Source organism: Dunckerocampus dactyliophorus, chromosome 2, assembly GCF_027744805.1.
Source record: "Dunckerocampus dactyliophorus isolate RoL2022-P2 chromosome 2, RoL_Ddac_1.1, whole genome shotgun sequence".
Taxonomy (NCBI): domain Eukaryota; kingdom Metazoa; phylum Chordata; class Actinopteri; order Syngnathiformes; family Syngnathidae; genus Dunckerocampus; species Dunckerocampus dactyliophorus.
Genome location: NC_072820.1, coordinates 19,843,666 through 19,863,264, shown reverse-complemented (window position 1 = coordinate 19,863,264; position 19,599 = coordinate 19,843,666). Strand labels below are relative to the sequence as shown.

The 19,599-nt window shown below is 40.7% G+C and overlaps 2 protein-coding genes across 7 annotated transcripts in view; one reads left to right on the top strand and one right to left on the bottom strand.

Moving 5' to 3' along the window:
• LOC129176557 (extended synaptotagmin-2-like) overlaps positions 1-1,323 on the bottom strand; it is a 37,518-nt gene extending 36,195 nt beyond the window's left edge. Inside the window, exons 1-2 of one of the 2 annotated variants that reach the window (XM_054766701.1) lie at positions 1,013-1,323; positions 715-912 (exon numbers count right to left, since the gene is read on the bottom strand). The gene's annotated coding sequence lies outside the window, so the exon portion shown is untranslated. The remainder of the gene's footprint in view (positions 1-714; positions 913-1,012) is intronic. The other variant, XM_054766702.1, reaches the window with a different exon arrangement.
• Positions 1,324-1,498: 175 nt separating this feature from the next.
• vipr2 (vasoactive intestinal peptide receptor 2) overlaps positions 1,499-19,599 on the top strand; it is a 37,509-nt gene continuing 19,408 nt past the window's right edge. For 2 of the 5 annotated variants that reach the window (XM_054767296.1, XM_054767294.1), the window contains exons 1-4: positions 1,499-1,744; positions 10,847-10,952; positions 13,330-13,380; positions 14,673-14,786. In XM_054767296.1, the coding sequence (XP_054623271.1) occupies positions 1,694-1,744; positions 10,847-10,952; positions 13,330-13,380; positions 14,673-14,786 (322 nt within the window). In that variant the 5' untranslated portion in view covers positions 1,499-1,693. The remainder of the gene's footprint in view (positions 1,745-10,846; positions 10,953-13,329; positions 13,381-14,672; positions 14,787-19,599) is intronic. The other 3 variants (XM_054767295.1, XM_054767298.1, XM_054767297.1) reach the window with 3 other exon arrangements.

The following is a 19,599-nucleotide window of genomic DNA, read 5'->3' as shown; positions in this document are numbered from 1 at the left end:
AAGCTTAAAATCATGTTTATGACCTATAATGCTATCATTAGGGCGTGAAAGCAGTTCGGCTAACTGGATTAGTTAAAAACTTCATTACTGACAACAACATTTTTTTGTTTGGTGGAAAGAATGTGACCACGGTTCCACATCCTTGCACTCAGTCGTCATTTTTGTTGCTGAGTTCCTGCATCGCCATTCCCAACGTTTCTGCCCCCCCAACACAACTTTTTACTACCTTGAAGACGTGCTACAATAGCACAGAGAGGTAATTAAAATGATCCACGATTAAACACTGAGCCATTGTTGCATTCGTCATACATCCAACACACATACGCCTTTACTTGTGGGTTGTATTCAACTTCAAAGCGTGAAGTGAACCTTTTTTCTGGTCTCCACTGTTGTTGGCATTGATGTCAAGGCATGTGAAATTTAAGCATTTGCCGCTTGCTAGACGTCTGATTTATTTTTGCATTTATGCCGAAATAAAGAACACAGTCTGTTAAATCACGTTGTTCGGTCATTTGCAATTAACGGTAATCCATAATCTATTTATGTGCACACAAGCGTTAAAGTACAGGTTATTAAAGCAGAGTCCGTTGTGACGTTCTACCCACTGAGTGACACGTAGTATGGCTTCTGTGTTGAAGCAAACCGTCAGGAAAAAAAAATAACAAATAATCAACTTCTTCCTTCCGGCTGTTGAATAATGCTCGTCACACTCACCACAATCCACATTCGCTCTTCCCAGATTAACGAACTGAAATTCAGCACCGAGAAAGTCCGGTGCTCGACATGCCGAACAGCTCAACTCCGACCAGGCAGACTTCCCCTGAGATCATCCCATTGAGGCGCCGCCTCCGCCCGCCTCTGTGCCCGCAGGAAGCCGTCATGACATAGGCATGAAGTGGCAAATAGCGAACCCTGGTGGCAAATAAAAACAATGGCTTCCGATTTTAAAGTAAAAGCAAATAAAAATACATTTTATTACTATTTCTACAATATACTACAGTAGAGTACACACCCAGTTTCATGCTCGTCATCCCACCAGGTCCCAAACATAAACCTACATGCTACACACTGTATACGTACCGAATGTTACACATAATATACAGTACATTTATACGAAGAATACATTCAACGTGGAGTTCATAATGAATGTTTCGTGACAGCACAGCCCTATCTGTTCCGCGAGATGGCAGCATTAAAAAACAAAATCCACGAACAAAAATGACAACCAACTAAACGCACGTCATTGTGAAGTGTTGCTCTGTTTTCTGTAGGCTAGAGAGGGCCATGAGCCTAAAAGTTAACATGGGAATACTTGTTTGGACAAGTTAGAGAGACAAAACAACACGAAATTGACAAACCCGGAAACGAGTCAAGATGACGCCGTAAAGTTTACTCTAATAATAAAGGCTGTTTCCGGTTAGTGTTTTACTTGGAAAGAGCTTGTAGGAAGTGTTCTTGTCCACAATGGAACTTGACATTCTTATGTGGTGCGAGCACATTGATTCGCCCTGTGCGGATACAGGACATCATTCTCCTCATCTTCAGCGTCATCTTCTGCTGGACCTGCTTCCTCTACTTTTATTTATGACGAAGTGTTTGAAATTCACCAGACAGAACTCACAAAGTGGCGATAATAATGTGAAGATTTACCTTTAAACAGTTCTTTTGGACTGAAGCTACACGAAGAGCAACGATGAAAAGTTTGTTTGTCCTCGTCTTGTTTTTCTTAACGACTCTCCTGATGGTGAGTTCACTGATGATTGGAGTTCCTGCTTCTTTGCCCAAATCATTGCATTATGGCCTAGCAGATGTTATTTAATCCTACCCCCTCTCCATATCACATCAATTGCTAATACATATGTTCACTTCCTGTATTCAACATACACTAATTCACTGTTGACTTATTCTTCCATACAGTCAGTTATTATTATTATAATTACTATCATCACCATTATCAATACTGTTTTTTAAACCCCCAAAAAACAAACAAAAGTTAGTCCTTTTTCCCCTGTTGGTATCTGTATCCATTTCCTGCCATCTTTTGTGTTGTACTGTGAGTGTCATTGAATGGCTTCCTAAATGTTTAGTCCTTTGTTGAGCAGGTGCTTGCATGATGATTCAAAGCCAAATATCATTGAACATAATCCTTCTAACTGCATGGTTTTTTGTGGGTTGTATCCTCCATTTTCATTGTTGTCGTGGTAAGGTATGATGTTTAATATACTGTATATCAAGATCGTTGGTATCTTTGACAACATGCACTCTTGCTCTGCTGGACCTCCATTTAGCTTGATGTAGATTTTACCGTTGGTGGTCCAAGTGTTTTGTATCTTTCCCTGCTTACTCAAGTCTCGTGCTTTTTTGGCGATGTCAACATTGCGTTTTGTCAGATGCTCATTTACACAGACGTTTGTGCCTCTCAGCTTCTTTCCCTGTTTCAGCAGTGCAGTTTTAAATTCCCTGTTGGTGAAATTAGCAATGATGACAGGTATGGTGTTTTTTCTGCCATGTAATGGGATGCAAGCGACGATGGTGTTGATGTCTATCTACCTGTATCCACCTCCTATGATTGTAGAAAGTTGGCAGTCTGTTGCTTTGTTGAAGAACATCCATTTCATCTGATCCTCCTCTGTTTTGAACTGTCCAGTCATTTGACCTGAGTGTTATTCGAAGCCCTGTGAGGATCACTTTGTTCATTCGTGCATTCTGCTCCAGCTCATCAATTATATTTCTCATTTGCTCAGTGATATTTTCCTTTGCTTCTTTCTCTTCCTCAAGAGTGGTGCGCAAGGCAGCATTATCCTCAAATAGTGCCTTGATAACACCTTGTAGAATGTTGATATCATTACATAACTCTTATTTTCTTCCATGGTGTTTTTAACCTCCTTAAGAGCAGTGCACAAAGCAACATTGTCTTCCAATAATGCCTTGATGTCATGCTGTAGAACCCTGACATTCTTGCATGATGCTCTTATTTACTTCCATAGGGTTTTAAACCTCCTTAAGAGCAGCGCACAAGGAAACGTTTTCATCTTCCAACTCTTCAATTTCTTCTCTTAGTGCTTTGGTATCCTTGCTGAGTTCTCTATGACATGATCATGGACACTCAGGATCATTTTGATGAGGCTCATGTTCTGTATTTGAATCTGTGATTGCAGACACCTAAATTCTCGCATTGTAGTGCAGTCCGCTCTTGTATCTCATTCATCTCCTTCTTCAAGGCTTGTAATAATCAAATTTTTGCTCTCAAGAATATCTTCTGAGTTCTGAAACCGTTTTTGCATTCAAGGCGTCGTCCTCCACCACCACAGCCAGACTGACCCTATTTCTGATTTTGAATCTGTAATTCCAATATCATTTGTGTTTGGCATTGTTGCTAGGCAACCGCTTTGAACTTCATCACTTAGTCAGTTAGCTTGACTTGCTAGCAGCTATCAGCACTTGTAACTAGTTTAATTCAAGGAATCTGTACCTCTGGCCTATCCGAGTTGAAGTTGAGGGAGTCAGCAAGCAGTTCTGATCTTGTGTTCGTGAAGTGTAGTCAGGAAAGCACCGAATAGTTCAAATTTCCAGTATAGTCAACAGAGCTCCTGCCATGTATGAGAAGGATGGACAGTGGAAAAGTGGCTGAAGATTGACTTTTCTGATGAATCATTCAGTAAACTGCATCCCTATCACCACAAATACTGAAAAAAACCTGTTTGAACCCACATGACCTCAAGATTCACCCAGAAAACTGAAGTTTGGTGGAGGAATATCATGGCTTGCGGTTACATTCAGTATGGGGGTATGCAAGAGATCTACAAAGTGCATGGTAAAATCAACAGCCTGAAGTATCAAAAAATACATGCTGCCTATTACCTTCCAAATCACAAAAGAAGGCAAATTCTTCAGCAGGATGGACCTCCTTCTAATGCTTCAGCCTCCAAAGTGATAGTGATAGTGAAGAAGGTCTAGATGCTCCAGGATTGGCCAGCCGAGACTTCAGACATGAACACAATTGAGCATGTTTGGGGTTAGATGAAGGAGGAGGCTTGGAAGATAAAACTAAAGAATCTTCATGAAGTCTCGGAGTTGTGCAAGATGCTGTCTTTGTCATTCCAGATGATTTGATCAATTAGTTATTGGAGTCATTGCTGAGACGTATGGCTGGAGTCCTCCAAACTCATGGGAGTCATACACAATATTAATTATTCTTACCAAGGCACCCTGACTTTATGTAGCATGTTTGTGCTTTCAAAGGAAAATATAATTTATACCATACGTTATTTTGGTAGTCCAGGGTGTACCCCGCCTGTCACCCAAATTCAGCAGGGATAGGCTCCAGAACCCCGGCGACCCTAATGAGGAGAAGCAGTATAGAAAATGGATAGCCCAATCTGAACTTTCTAATTAAAAGATAAAACTCAATGAATGATACAAGACTTTATTTTGCTATAATAAGCATAATCTAGAGGCTGCCTTTCATATAAGCAATTTCTGAAGTGAAGTTATTATTTATTGCTCCAACAACTTTGATAAGTGAGAGGACTTTTGTCAGGCACTAATGTATCAATTTAACAATATTTATCATTGGGCTTGTACAACTCCACTATCACACTGACAGAGCATGAGGATAGGTGTGATACACACAAAAAATACGAGAAAATCCAGTAGATGACAACAGATTGTAAGATTAGTGGTCCATTAAGGTCACAGACTAAAAAATGTGAACTAGATTAAACATCATACACACACAAAGTTTTCTGATGAAAACTACTTTAGACCCTCCAAAGCCTCCTTGTGCCTCTCAATTTGGGGTTTTGTTAAGCTGAGAGCTGCACAACAAGACATGACAACACTGATTGCACTGATTGCAATCGTTGTGCAGCACAAATGTGTCTTCTCACTGAGGAAAATGTCTTTGAACACCACCTGATATATGAGGACTGGCACACATACAGAGATACCTGTACACACGTACACATGCACACTCACAATACATACATACTTCCCCACATTACTCACTGAGTTAACCAGGGTGTTATTGTGTTGTTGGTTTTATTACAGCGACAGTGATGTCGGCAATATGATTATACTGTACAGTAGTTTTTACAATGATGTGCATTACAGTTATTGTCATTCTGATCACTATCATAGTTAATAATTTCATTACTATTATGTGTGACTGTTTCAATGCAGTATGATCATTGTGGTTGTAGATATTATGTTGTCCTTTCCATTTTCATTTTCCATTTTCCAATTGTTGTTGCTGCTGTTGTCTTTGTCTTTGTTGTCTTTTTTTGTCCCCCCCTCTTATCCCCCTCCACTTGTTACAGAAACAGTCTCTTCCATTCAAACCTCTCTACCACCATGGGCAAGACCAAAGAGCTGTCATAGGACCTCAGGGACAAGATTTTAGACCTGCACAAGCCTGGAATTTACTACAAGACCACCAACAAGAAGCTTGGTGAGACGGAGACCACTATTAGTGCAATCACTTAGAAATGGAAGAATAAAAAAGATAACGGTCAATTGCCCTCACTGTGGAGCTCCACGCAAGATGACTATGACAAAGGTGAAGTACCAGCCCAGAATTGACAAATGAAGCCTGACAATCAACACCTGAATGGCTCAGACAACGCTTGGGAGAATGTGATGTAGTCACATGAGACCAAAACTGAGCTCTTTGGAATCAAGTGGGCTCGACGTGTTTGGAGGAAGAGAAATGGTGAATATGAGCCCAACAACACGATCCAGACTGTCAAACATGGAGGTCAAAACATTCTGCTTTGGGGCTGTTGCTTGGAACAAAGTTCCTCCTGAGATATGTGCAACCCTGGTGACCAATTCCAAAAATACAAGATCAGCAAGGGCTCAAATACCTGCATTTTCTCCACAGTACATCCATTGTCATGTAAAGACCTTTCATGTCGCAAAGACACTCAATTTCACTCCTCATCTCGGATGAGTTCAGGTCACAATAATCCGCATTGTTAGTGGATGTTCCCAAAGGTACTTGTGCGAGTGTCTGAGAGCAACTCGTCATGTCTGAGTGCTGAAACACAACTGAGCGATGACCCTGAGGTGTCACTGCTGACTGACCTAAAAATACTATATACACAAACAGTGTCTAAAGTGCAAAGAGCAGCGATTAGCTTCCAGATGTTTGAGGATTAATACCTGGGCCTCAAAGCTGTGAAGATGCCAACCTGCTAAATAATGCAAGCACGGGCCCCTAGGCATTGGGGCCCTCCACTTCCTTTTTTTAAATTTTATTTTTTCCATTTTTACAAAATGTGAGTATGTAATTTAGGCCAATTTTGTTTCCTGCTTTTGAAATCCGTTAGTTATCTGTCATCTTTACTTGTACCCCCCAAAAATGATTTTAAATATTAATTTGTCATTATCAAGTGTGAAAATGTGAATTTCTATTTCCTGAACTATTATTATTACATACGCTTTTTCAGTGATTGATAAGAACATTAAGCAACATTTAATATAGTTTACCGTTATAATACTCACATCTTGGTGATCTCTCAGCTTCATCTCTTTGCATTCTCCTAGGTTGAAACTGACAGTAGCGGTCTTGATGACGTCCTGCTATACTCGTGTCTACATTTGTTGTGACTGTGAAAAAGGTTGACACCTTCGGTAGTTTTGAAAAGAAACCTTTTCCACTCGTCTTCGCCTCTTCTCCGCTCTATTGGGGTAACTCCACGCCAACAACTTTGCTTGCTTCGCTCCCGTCTTCCGGACATACGCGGTAACATGGAATAGTCTATTGCATGAGAAGGGAAGGACAGCGGTCGAAACAGTTATGAAAGATTATGCATTTTTAAGTTGTTTTCAGCACATGATATCTACTTTAAAATTGAAGGAAAAAAATAGTCAGTTTTTATGAGACATTAGGGGGCCCCTGACAATTGCTTGTGTTTGCTTAATGGTAGGTCCGCCCCCCTGAACGCAAGCCTGTAGTAGAGGAGTTTTAAAATATTCCTCTGTCTTGCGAAGAGTCACTTTGCATCCTCGCTCTCATTTGTCACGACTGTAAATTTAATGTTTACATGTCAAATCAGTTTTGCTCTACTTTGTTTGTTTAGCTTACTGATGCTTGAAAGCAACTAGACAAGTGACTTTTGCCAAGGTCCAACATCCTAAACCTTTTTTATTAAAGAAAAATACAGGTTCAGTGGGACCATCTTGAGCATTTTAGCATCCAATTGTGTGATGGACTATCAACACTATCAACAAAGAGCCATTAAATTTGGAGGACAACTGTAAGCAGCTTTCAGTCGCACCTAATTAGCACTTAATTAACACTGATGCTGTTTGTCTTTTAGTATTTTCTTTCGCAAGCATGGAGACACAAGCAGGCAGCTGTCACATGTAAGCAGCCTTTTAACCAACTAGATGCTGTCAGCAGACATTCCCTTGTCCTCATACCTTCTTAACTTCTACTAATTTGGACGGGTATGGCATCAGGGTTGCGGAGGATCTTTGGTGACGTTGCTATGACGACGTGCAGTCATGTAACACTCAATGCCGCTGGCACAAAGCGAAGAACACAATCAAGGCTTTGCATCTGTTGACAGCTGGCTTTATTGTTGCTTTGTTATCCAGTTTAATTTTAGCTTTCTCACTGTGCTCAATGAACACAATCATGGCTCATGGTTTAAAGGCTAGCTGACATGTTTAAACATCTCCTGAACATCACAAGTGTCTAATTTGGTAAACTAATACTATTTATTATTATTATTGTTATTGCATTAATTAATTATCCAAAGACTATATGTTCCATTGAAATTTTCTGTGTAGTTTTTTTACATTTAAGTCAAATGTTAAGAAATTAACAAATAATTCCTGATTGTGATTTTTTGATAGTCAAAGGCAATTATCCATCCATCCCCTAAGACTCTTTGGTAATCCTCTGATGCAAGCCGTGTTTGTTTAAAATGTGTCACAGGCCAATAAAAATTGATCTGCGGGCCAAAATGACCTCTGAGCCGGACTTTGGAGACCCCTGCTTTATTCTCTTTATTGAAGCATGCAGACACCACAAAAGATGGTTTAAACCGTTCAGCACTGTAGAGGGTGAAGGACAATTACATGGGAATTAACACGTCTAGGAGTATTGTAGATCACTTGTGAGCACATCACAGTGTATCATAGCAATCCCCAGATACCATACACATATTCTCCTATGTAAAACACATCAAATACTGTAAATCAAATTTAAAAAACACAGTTCTGCACAAGTAGAACATTTTTTAATTGGACTTGAATTGTTTCCGTCTCAATGATGAGCTGAGCTGCCAGCCGTCTAATAACACAAAAAGTGGCAATTAAAGTGGAAGCAACTCTCAATGGAAGCGTGAGTGAGTCACCATTCCAGCGCAGCCAATAACTGTTGCCATGGTAACAATTTTCTTTCAGGGATGAAGCAGGCACTTGTTTTTGTCATGTCTGTTCCACAAGCTCCTCTCTGTGTCATGCGTGTTCATTAATTAATATTAATTCTTAAATCCCTGCTTACTCTTTACTTCGTATGTAGGGTCATTATAACTTTTTATGTAGCATTGGACCCCCTCAATCCTGCGACAGTGGCAGAAGTGGCAAACAGTCTTAATGAACCGTTCACGTAGTCCACAGGAAAAAATTTAAAAATCAGGTACTCACAGTAGATTGTAATGAAAATGACCTTGCTAGGAAATAACGCACCGGACAGAACTAACCAAAAGCTACAACTCAAGAATTGCTGGGCAAAAAAGGAGCGGAGCAACTAGAATGGCAGGAAGGCGAGGACGACGAGAACAGGATACAAATTGTGACCCTCTGGTAAGGCAGCGGCAAAGTCAGGTAGTCATTGAATGTAATGTTCTTTAATAAACTCCGAAAAATGTCAAATCATTCTCCAAAGCTGGACAGATTAAGGAGAACTGAGGAAGGCAGTGGGTGGTAACTACTACGAGCTAACCAAAAACCACCTGAGCAAAAAGGCAACCGGGTAAAACACCCTAAAGGTAGAACTGAGAGTGATTACGTACAAGACTGCATAATGCAAGGTACCTACTACAGTAGACTAGAGTTCACTAGGCAACCCATTAGATGACTGAGGCAATACTGGAGTAACTGGCAAGGAAGAGCAGTATGGATTAAGAGGCACACTAAAACATGTAACAGGTGAGACTCGTCCCTTCGCCCAGTGCCAACAAGGGAGGAACCTAGGGAAGCCAGAACAAGACTTACAAAATAAAAGGCAGGAAACAAGAAAACAAAATGATGAGCAATAATAATAATAATGGTGATGATGATGATGAGCAGCATGGAAGACAAGGAGGAGGAACAATTCCACATCCTGCCACAGCCTCTGTGCTTTTGAACACCACTGATTGGGAAGCGGTGGCTGCAGGTGTGTGTCGTGGCTGCGCCCGGCAGTTGGAAGTTAAGACATCTGTATAGGAATACCAGTGCGGAGAAACAACACAAGAAAGGCATGGTGGAAAAGAGTAATGTGACAGTTATTATTATTCATTAACTCTCTTTCTATTCGTTCCTGTCACACTCCAGCTTTAGTATGTACACTTAATTTTTGGTTTTCCTCTGTTCTTACATCATTTCCTGTTTTGTGCTATTTTTTACTTCCTATGTTGCACCGTAGTGAGTACCTTGACTTTCTGTTGAGGGCATGTGAGCAATCAATGGATTATTTAGTTCAGTATTCAGGTGGTAGTTGGTTAATTATATTTTCCATGTTTTTCATTGTTCCTATAGCATCCTGGCTATTTGCTGCATCGTGCTGCATCTTCTATCTGCACGTTTTTCAAAGTAAAGCGAAGTAAAAAAAAACTGAAAAAACAGATTTGTTCTTATATAAGTCGCACATATCCACGTCGTAAAGTGGCATATTGTGATGCGCACAAGTCTGTGAGGACCAGTCAGCTCTTGATTTGATAGGAGCCAATCATGAGCTATGAATAAACTAACAAGGAGCTTGTCGACCCATTGGAAATTACAGGTGGTCATAGGTAGAAGGATGCTGAGTTTTGAACTGCCAAGCAGGAGGCCTAGAGGAAGACCAAAGAGGAGGTTTATGGATGTAGTGTAAGAGGACATGAAGGTAGTTGGTGTGAGAGAAAAGGATGCAGAAGACAGAGTTAGATGGAGGCAATTGATTTGCTGTGGCGACCCCTGAAGCGAAAAGCCGAAAGGAAAAGATTACTCAATATAATAGTCTGACTCACAGTGTCGTCTTACAAAGGTTAAAAGTTATCACACAGCAACTACACTCAAACGTTATACGTCAGAAATATAGAAACATGTAAAATGAGATATTAAGTGCACAGAAAGACATTACACAGACAGATTTTTTTAAACTTTTCATACAACAGATCACATCATCTATAAGGGTGAAACTAACCTGTCTCCCGATGGTCTAATACCAGCTCACATTCCCTATTAGTGGGTGAACAATCCAACACTTGAACAGCGTCCTATTTCCGTTACAGCAAGTCTGACGCAAAGCAGCCATGTTTCCTTGTCTTGACGGCCAAATCCATTGCCATCCATCCATCCTATCTTATATGCCGCTTATCCTCAAATCAGTTGCCTTAATTTGAAAGCGGCATTATATGCATTTCTTCATGTGTTTTGATGGAACAAAAGTGACACTAATTTCATCATAAGCTGATTCATGTAAATACACACCGCACGTGTATTTATGGACTCAATGCTGTCATACATTTCTATATATGTGCGGGAGAATTTGTTTCCACTGGACATTGTGTGACTCACACACTACATGCTGTTTACACACACACACACACATTTCTGTCAAGTTGTCATTTCTTCTGCACAACTCTTGCAGGCTGATGGGCGCCACCCCACCTGTAACTTCCTGCTGGAGGTGGAGGAAGACCACGCTGAGTGTTTGAAGAGACTGAAGGACGAAGAGCGAGACGGACAACACAAAGGTGCAACTCTCACTTTACCATTTAAAACATATTTTACAGCCACACAAGTTTGTACACCTGAGCTTTAAAATATACTATTTATACACAGTACTGTACACATAGGTACCCGCACCGATACACACAAAATGCAGTTTTTAAATGAAACTTTTTATTATTAAAGGAGAAAAAAATATTTGAAGTGAAAAAGTGATTGCCCCCTAAACCTAATAACTGGTTGGGCCACCCTTACAAACAACAAATGCAATCCAGCATTTGCAATAACTCACAATGACTCTTACAGAGCTGTGGAGGAATTTTGGCTCCCTCATCTTTGCAGAATTGTTGTAATTCATCCACATTGGAGGGTTTTCAAGCATGAACCACAGTTTTAAGGTCATGCTACAGCATCTCTCTAGGATTCAGGTTAGGACTTTGACGAGGCCACTCCAAAGTCTTCATTTAGTTTTGGACTTGCTGGTGTGTTTTGGATCATTGTCCTGCTGCATAACCCAAATTGGTTGCACCTTGAGGTCACAAACAGATGGCAGGGCATTCTCCTTCAGGATTTTTTGGTAGACAGCAAAATTCATGGTTCCATTTATCACACTAAGGCTTCCAGGTCCTAAAGCAGCAAAACAGTCCCAGATCTTCACACTACCACCACCCTATATTACTGGTGATATGATGATCTTTTCCTGAAATGCGGCGTTACATTTACGCCAGGTGCAGTGGGCCACACACCTTCCAAAAAGTTATTTTGTCTCATCAGACCACAGAGTATTTTCCCAAAGGTCTTGGGTATCATCAAGATGTTTTCTGGCAAAATTGAGACGAGAAGATGTTTTTTTTGTTCAGCAGTGGTTTCCGTCTTGGAACTCTGCCATGCAGGCTGTTTTTGCTCAGCATGTTTCTTATGGTGGAGTCATGAACACTGACCTTAACTGAGGCAAGCGAGGCCTGCAGTTCTTTGGATGTTGTTGTGGGGTCTTTTGTGACCCCTTGGATGAGTCGTGGCTGCGCTGTTGGTGTAATTGTGGTTGGCCGGCTACTCCTGGAAAGGTTCACCACTATTCCATGTTTTTGCCAATTGTGGATAATGGCTCTCACTGCGGTTCGCTGGAGTCCCAAAGGTTTATAAATGGCTTTATAACCTTTTCCAGACTGATAGATTTTAATTAATCTCAGTTAAATTATGTTTTAACAGGGCCATGTAGGTTTGGATTTTTTTCTCTGTTAATAATAAAAAGTTTCATTTAAAAACTGGATTTTGTGTTCATGGCTAATATTTAAATTTGTTTGATGAGCTGAAATTTAAGTGTGACAAACATGGAAAAAAAAAAGAAATCAGAAATGAGCAAACACTTTTTAAAAACAACTGCAGTGTACCTGATGAAGCGCCGATGTGTGTAGATGCAGGTGGGGGTGTCCAAACTGCGAACGGGGGTTATTTGTGGCCCACAGCTGGCTTTTCCATTGGTCTTTGGTATCTTTTAAACTTATATAATAAATAAATTTATTATTATTGAGCTAGGGCCGCATGGTGGTCTAGTGGTTAACACATTGGCCAACACAGTAACAGTCTGGAGATCGGGAAGACCCGGGTTAGATTCTCCCCTGGGCATTTTCTGTGTGGATTTTGGATGTTCTCCCCGTGCGTGCGTGGGTTTTCTCCGGGTACTCCGGCTTCCTCCCACATTCCAAAAACATGCATGTTAGGTTAATTGGCAACTCTAAATTGTCCATAGGTATGAATGTGAGTGTGAATGGTTGTTTTGTCTATATGTGCCCTGCGATTGGCTGGCGACCAGTCCAGGGTGTACACCGCCTGTCGCCCGAAGTCAGCTGGGATAGGCTCCAGCATGCCCCCGCGACCCTGGAGAGGAAGAAGCGGTATAGAAAATGGATGGATGGATGGATTATTGAGATATGTTATTGTATATTACACTAATTTACTTTGTCTCCAATAACACAAAGCTAAGATGTGGATGTTTTGTTCATATAGCCTGGTGTATATTGACCTACACTTGATTGCTTTCAACACCCTTAATGTATCAGAATGGCCCCACACCCTTCAATTTGTACATATGCAACCCTCAATAGAAAAAAGTTTGGACACCACTGACATCCAGTATAATTTATCACTGAGTTGATGAGTCGGTCACAGTGATGAACCAAATGGTTAATCTTGAAACAAATTCAAGCAGAATCCCAATGGGACTGGGTCCAGAACCTGACTGAACCTCTCAAAAAAGATTAAAGACAGATTATATTTGTTGGTGATAGATGGGATTATCTCTCTGCCTGACCAAAATAAATTGGACCCAAATAATCAGCAGTGTACACATACACAAACAGACGCAAGCAAACAGACACATACGCATATGCTCTCTTTTGGTAGATACACCACTCTCCGTCTGGACTGTTTGGACCAGATGTAATCTTTCTGAAGGTTCGTCATCTCTTGAATGGTTTAGAAGAGCAAATACCGCATGATGCTGATTGTCTTTTTGTAAGACGAGACAACAAAATAACATCAGTGATTGAAGCAATACAAGCAACACGGGATGCGTCATATTGTTTATAAATACGGGACGATTCCGTTTTTAAAGGACAGTTGGCAACCCTACTGACACAGCAGACATGTTGGGTTTGCTGCTGCATTTTTGCGTAGTGGGAAGGAAAGGGGGAGGGGGACACTACACTGCACGTAGGATTGTCTGAGTCTGCAGGCTTTTTTGTGAATGGCTTTGAAAGGCATTTATCGGACTATGCCGAGCACGTTTTTTATGTAAATCGGGCAATCGATCGGACCATCCCTAATATACATATATGTATATGGGTGATTCCCCTGAAAGGTGTACCAGGAAGAGTGCCGTCACTTGGAGGGTCATGACGCACAGACTACAGTGATTTGAAGCTATTACCAAATAACAATATGTTGCAAACATTGAATAAACAGGGGAAACATTTTCATAATTTCTGCCGTGGATAAAACACAATCTGATGTCAATTTCAGCTTGTTTGCACATTGCCATTTGTGACGTGCAAAAATTTGTTTAATAGTCACTGCAGCACAAAAAAATCACATTAACAAAAAACAACAGTGCCAGCTGAGCAAACAAAAAGGGCACTGCGAAAAAATGGGCACAAGGAGAACTAATTCAACAGCCTAAAGGAGCTACAAGACGTGCAGCAAAACTATAGCTAACGGGACTGGATGGCACTCTGGAAGGCCAACCGCAAAGGAGCATTACAGGCATAGGTAGCATAGAATGAAGCTTGGCGTCGCCAACACGTGGAATAGCCAACCAGAAACAAGAAGCACAATGTCAGAACAACGGGCAATGAAGGAGCAAACAGAACAGAGAAAAAACAAAAGTAACATGTCATCAAATATACCAAAAAAAACCCCAAAATTTTCTTGCAAGTTTTTCTCTTAATATTTTATTGATTACATCTTGTATTTTTGTTAAATTATTAATTTTGTATTTTTTTTAAATAATGAATGATTTGACTTATTGTTTGGCTTGTTTGACTAATTTGTCAAATAATTTTTTATATATTTGTATTTAAAAATATTATTTATTGATTGATTTATTGATTTATTGATATTTTTATTGATTGAATCTTTGAATTTTTACAATTTTTAAAATGATTTAATTTTAATTAATTATTTCATTGATTGTATTTATTAATTAATTACTACTCAAAACCATTTGAGTTCTTGTCTGCTTTGATCAGAAGCAGGCTGCAAAGGAGTATGGGACAACATCACGTGCTGGGGGTACACTGGGATCGGACAGACCTCCACCATCCCGTGTCCCCGCGTCCTCAAGACCGTCTTTGGCACAAGCGGTGAGTCTGGTCAGAACTTTCAAAACTAAATGTTGTCCTATGTGTGTGCGTGTGTGTGTGTGTGTGTGTGTCTCCAGATGGCTGTCTCCACTTTGAGACATTACGTAAGACGGCGGCGGCCTGCTGACACAACCCAGTCTGGGACACATCCAAAAAAATAATACCACCCCCACCCTGAACTCACTACATTTTACACTCATGATGTAACATGAACATTTAGCATCTGCTGATTAGTGAGCATCAAGCATGCTGGCATCAACACACTCTGTGTGCGTCACTAAGTAGTAGTCACTTATTTTAATCCCAATGCCATATATTTTCATAGTCCGATACCATACAGCATGAACACTTATTGTCAATACCATGTAAACCCTTACTGCCAATACGATATAGATAAGATTACGATGACCGAAAAAGGCAAACACCATGAAACAAATGCAATGGCAAAATGCTATAAATTAAAAATTCTACTATGATATAAACACTGCAGGATTAAAAACAAATGCAAAAGAAAAATGCTGCAAATACCGAAAATAACAACTGCATGAGAGAAATACTGCAACTTCACAAAACAAAGGTTAGCCAGGCTACCGGGAAGTTAGTGAGTGGGATGGCCAGAAAAACGTTGGCAGAATGAAAAGGTACATTTTTCACACCTAGACATAAAAATCAGTTGCTACTGAAATAATAATACTGAAAATTACAGTATAACATCTTATGTTTTTAAAGGCAGCTATCCCTCAGGTCTGGCAGCCTGGCTCACTTCTGTTTTGTTATGTGAACCTGCAGTATTTCTTTCATGCAGTTGTTTTGGCATTTGCAGCATTTTATAACCACAAAATCCTCTTCAGCACTGTGGCTAGGTTAACAAAGTGTCATAGCACCATCAACCCATCCATCCCTACCATTCTTAAGCAGTGATGATTTCATGTCATTTTTTGACAGTAAAATTGCCACTATTATTAGACCAGCTACCTGCCAGCATATGTTGTATTTTCATGCTGGTATGCTGGTGGTCCACCAGCTGGTCCACCAGCTAAACCAGCATAGACCAGCACTGACCAGGATAGACAAGCATGGTCCGCCAGCATAGACCAGCACTGAACAGCATTGACCAGCATGGTCCAGCAGCTAAACCAGCACTGACCAGCATCATTTCTATGCTGGTCAATGCTGTTTTTTTCAGCAGGGAACACGGTGACCATAGAGGAAATGGTGATGACTGACACACTCTTAAACAGTTTTTACTCCATCAACTCTTCTGAACTAGCCTCTACAATTTCCTCCTCAAACTACTCAACTTGTGAGTTAGATCCGATCCCTACTCATTTGCTCAAAGATACTACTGCACTAGTCAACACAGCTCTTCTCAAGATAATCAGTGTCGCTAGTGACAGGCTACGTACCACAATCATTCAAAGTGGCTATAATCAAACCACTTCTTAAAAAACCTAACCTTGATACACATGATGCAGCGAGCTAAACGTGTTTTAATGGCTCCAGCAGTGATGAGGCAGGCTCCTTGTTTGAAGACCATTTACATTTATGTTATTTTTTGTAAAACTGAAAAACAGATACAAGAAATACATTAATTCATGTACAAAATTAAAATAATTCAAGCTAATAAATGTGTACCACCAAGCAAGCATGTATTACAATACTAGTGCATGATTCAGCATAAGTCCAAACTAGCTAGCTCTCATTAGCAGAGAAAAATGCCTTATACAGTGTTGCCTCGTTACGTTGCGGCTCACCTTTCGCGGATTTGCTGTTTCTCTGATTTTTTAAGTGCAATTTTGCATATTTTAACATATATATTTTAACAGCGTATGAACGTGCATTGTGTTGTGCGTCGTGGTGTATTAAAGCGATCTATCGGTGTTCTGTTGTATGTGTCTGTTATTGTATTTACTACTGCTACCAGTAGAGGGTGTTGTATACTCTTGTTGAAGACGTGTGCAGCTCTACCTTGTCTCAGTGTTTTTACCTGCCTGTACGAACATATTAGGAACCCACAGTAGACAATAATCGGCTAAATATAGAGCCACAACAGTCGTTATTAGCTAAGAGAGAACCCGCCCATTGTGTTATTCATCCTGATTGGCTGTAGATCATTGTCAATCAATATCCTTTGTGCCGTCGCCAGTAAACTAGCTAACTGTGTGAGCTGCTTGCTAACTGGCAATAAACAATAGAAGAAGAAGAAACAGCAGCTAACTGGCTAAATGAATCTTCAGTTCAAGGAGTAGGACGAGGAGGAGGACGACGGCAGGACCAATACAGTATGTTTTAACAAGGATACAAAAATGCTACAGCCGAACGGCGCCAGGACGAAGCACGGTCAGAGAAGTGAATACGCAAGTGACTTAATAATTTATCGTGTCTAACCTAGTAGATTGATCATTAAAATTTAAACGAAATTTGAACTTTGAGTGTTTAAAATGTGAGAAAAAGTTCATGCCTGAGAAAAGTGTATAAAGTGTATTGTGAGGGGTTTTACAGCCTTAAAACATATATAGTTACTGTAAACAAATAAAGTTAGCTACTTGCGGATTTCACTTATTGCGGACTATTTTGGGAACCTATCGAGGGAATACCGTACAGAGATGACCGTAAACATAATGGTAAAGTTACAGCAAGAAAAGGTAAATCCACAACATATTTAAACATTTACAGATTGTTTTGCCAAGGATTACACAAGAAGTTGCAGCGAAAGGTGCGCTCATGAAAACATTTGCAGCACTGCTCTCAAAATGGCGCTTGTACTAAATTGCCTGCTGCTTACGATGGAAGGCTGCTAGATGGCGCTGCTAAGTAAATACAATCACCAAAGAAGAAGCTATGGAATTTTTAGCAACAGTGACATCTAATGGAGATGCAGCGAATTACACCAGCATACAATGAATGAACTTGAGGGGCAGAACACAGTTACACCATTTCCTTCCAAACAATCATCTACTCGAGGTCTTTCAGTCAGGATCACCACAGTACAGAAACCGCACTCATGAAAATTACGAACGACCTCCTCACCGCCTCAGACAAAAGCCCCGTTTCAGTATTAGTTTTATTAGACCTTACCGCAGCATTTGACACAATTGATCACCAAATCCTATGCAAACTGTCCAAAGTGATGCCCTGGTCCAGATCTGGGAGGAGATCCCCCAGGACACTATGGACACCATCCGTAGTCTCATTAGAAGCATGCCCCGACGTTGTCAGGCATGCGTACAAGCACGTGGGGGCCACACAAACTACTGAGAATCATTTTGAGTTGCTACAATGACATTTTAGCAAAATGGATCAGTCTGCTGCATCATTTTTTCACTTTCATTTTTGGGGTGTCTTTGATTTCCCCCCTCTATAGGGTGATCATTTTCATTTCTAGCAAATTATGTGGCATCATTTTGTTACTAATACATCACCTACTTATTATCAGGAAAGATATTCAAGATTATTTTTCCCCCAGTTTAGATCTGATGTGTTTTCGAAGTGTTCCTTTAATTTTTTTGAGCAGTATAGTTAGAACTGACCCCTGATACGTTGATATGCAGAGACACGCCCCTATATTCTTTAGACTTAAGACATCTGGCTTGATCTACCATCTATCCCTCTACTCTATTTTTATATCTTAACCCAACCAGTTGAGACAAACGGTGCCCCACAGTGCCTGGGTTCTGTTCAAGGTTTGTTCCCCAGAGGGAGTTTTTCCTTGCCTCCGTCACCAAGTGCTTGCTCATGTGGGGTTTCAGTTGGTTCTCTTGTGTTACGTTCCAGAGAGGGTTTGGACCCCAGATGCAGAGGCGGAGAGCTTGGAGTACAATCAGAGACTTTTAATGGCACAGCGTGAAAAAAATCAAGCGTATGAACGTGCATTGTGTTGTGCGTCGTGGTGTATTAAAGCGATCTATCGGTGTTCTGTTGTATGTGTCTGTTATTGTATTTACTACTGCTACCAGTAGAGGGTGTTGTATACGCTTGTTGAAGACGTGTGCAGCTCTACCTTGTCTCAGTGTTTTTACCTGCCTGTACGAACATATTAGGAACCCACAGTAGACAATAACCGGCTAAATATAGAGCCACAACAGTCGTTATTGGCTAAGAGAGAACCCGCCCATTGTGTTATTCATCCTGATTGGCTGTAGATCATTGTCAATCAATATCCTTTGTGCCATCGCCAGTAAACTACCTAACTGTGTGAGCTGCTTGCTAACTGGCAATAAACAATAGAAGAAGAAGAAACAGCAGCTAACTGGCTAAATGAATCTTCAGTTCAAGGAGTAGGACGAGGAGGAGGACGACGGCAGGACCAATACAGTATGTTTTAACAAAGATACAAAAATGCTACAGCCGAACAAAAGGCGATGGTGTTAAGCAAAAACTAAAACTGAGAGAGACACCATGAAAAAACCTAACCTAACTAGGAACAGCTGGAGAACAGGGAAATGGCTGGGCTGAACTTAAGGCGATAATACTATAAGTAGGAAAAGGCAGTCCAATGGTAGAAGGCAAGTCCACCTGCGTGTAGCGAGTTGGAGTTTGGACAAAGAACCAGCGTCCTCCAGCTGTAGGCAGTCAGATTAAATAGAGGGAGCAATTAGCCACAGGTGTGCTCAGCCTTCCCGTCTCCAGCCTGCTCTTGGGTAACTGCAAAACAGAGAGAAAACAGGCCGGGATAAGGCAGGGTTAGCAAATAACATAAGTAGGCCACAAAGGCCAGGAGCGAACGTGACATCTTGTTTTCATTTATGAATGTACCTTCGTGTGTAAAGTGCCATGAGATAACTGCTGTTGTGATTTGGCGCCATATAAACAA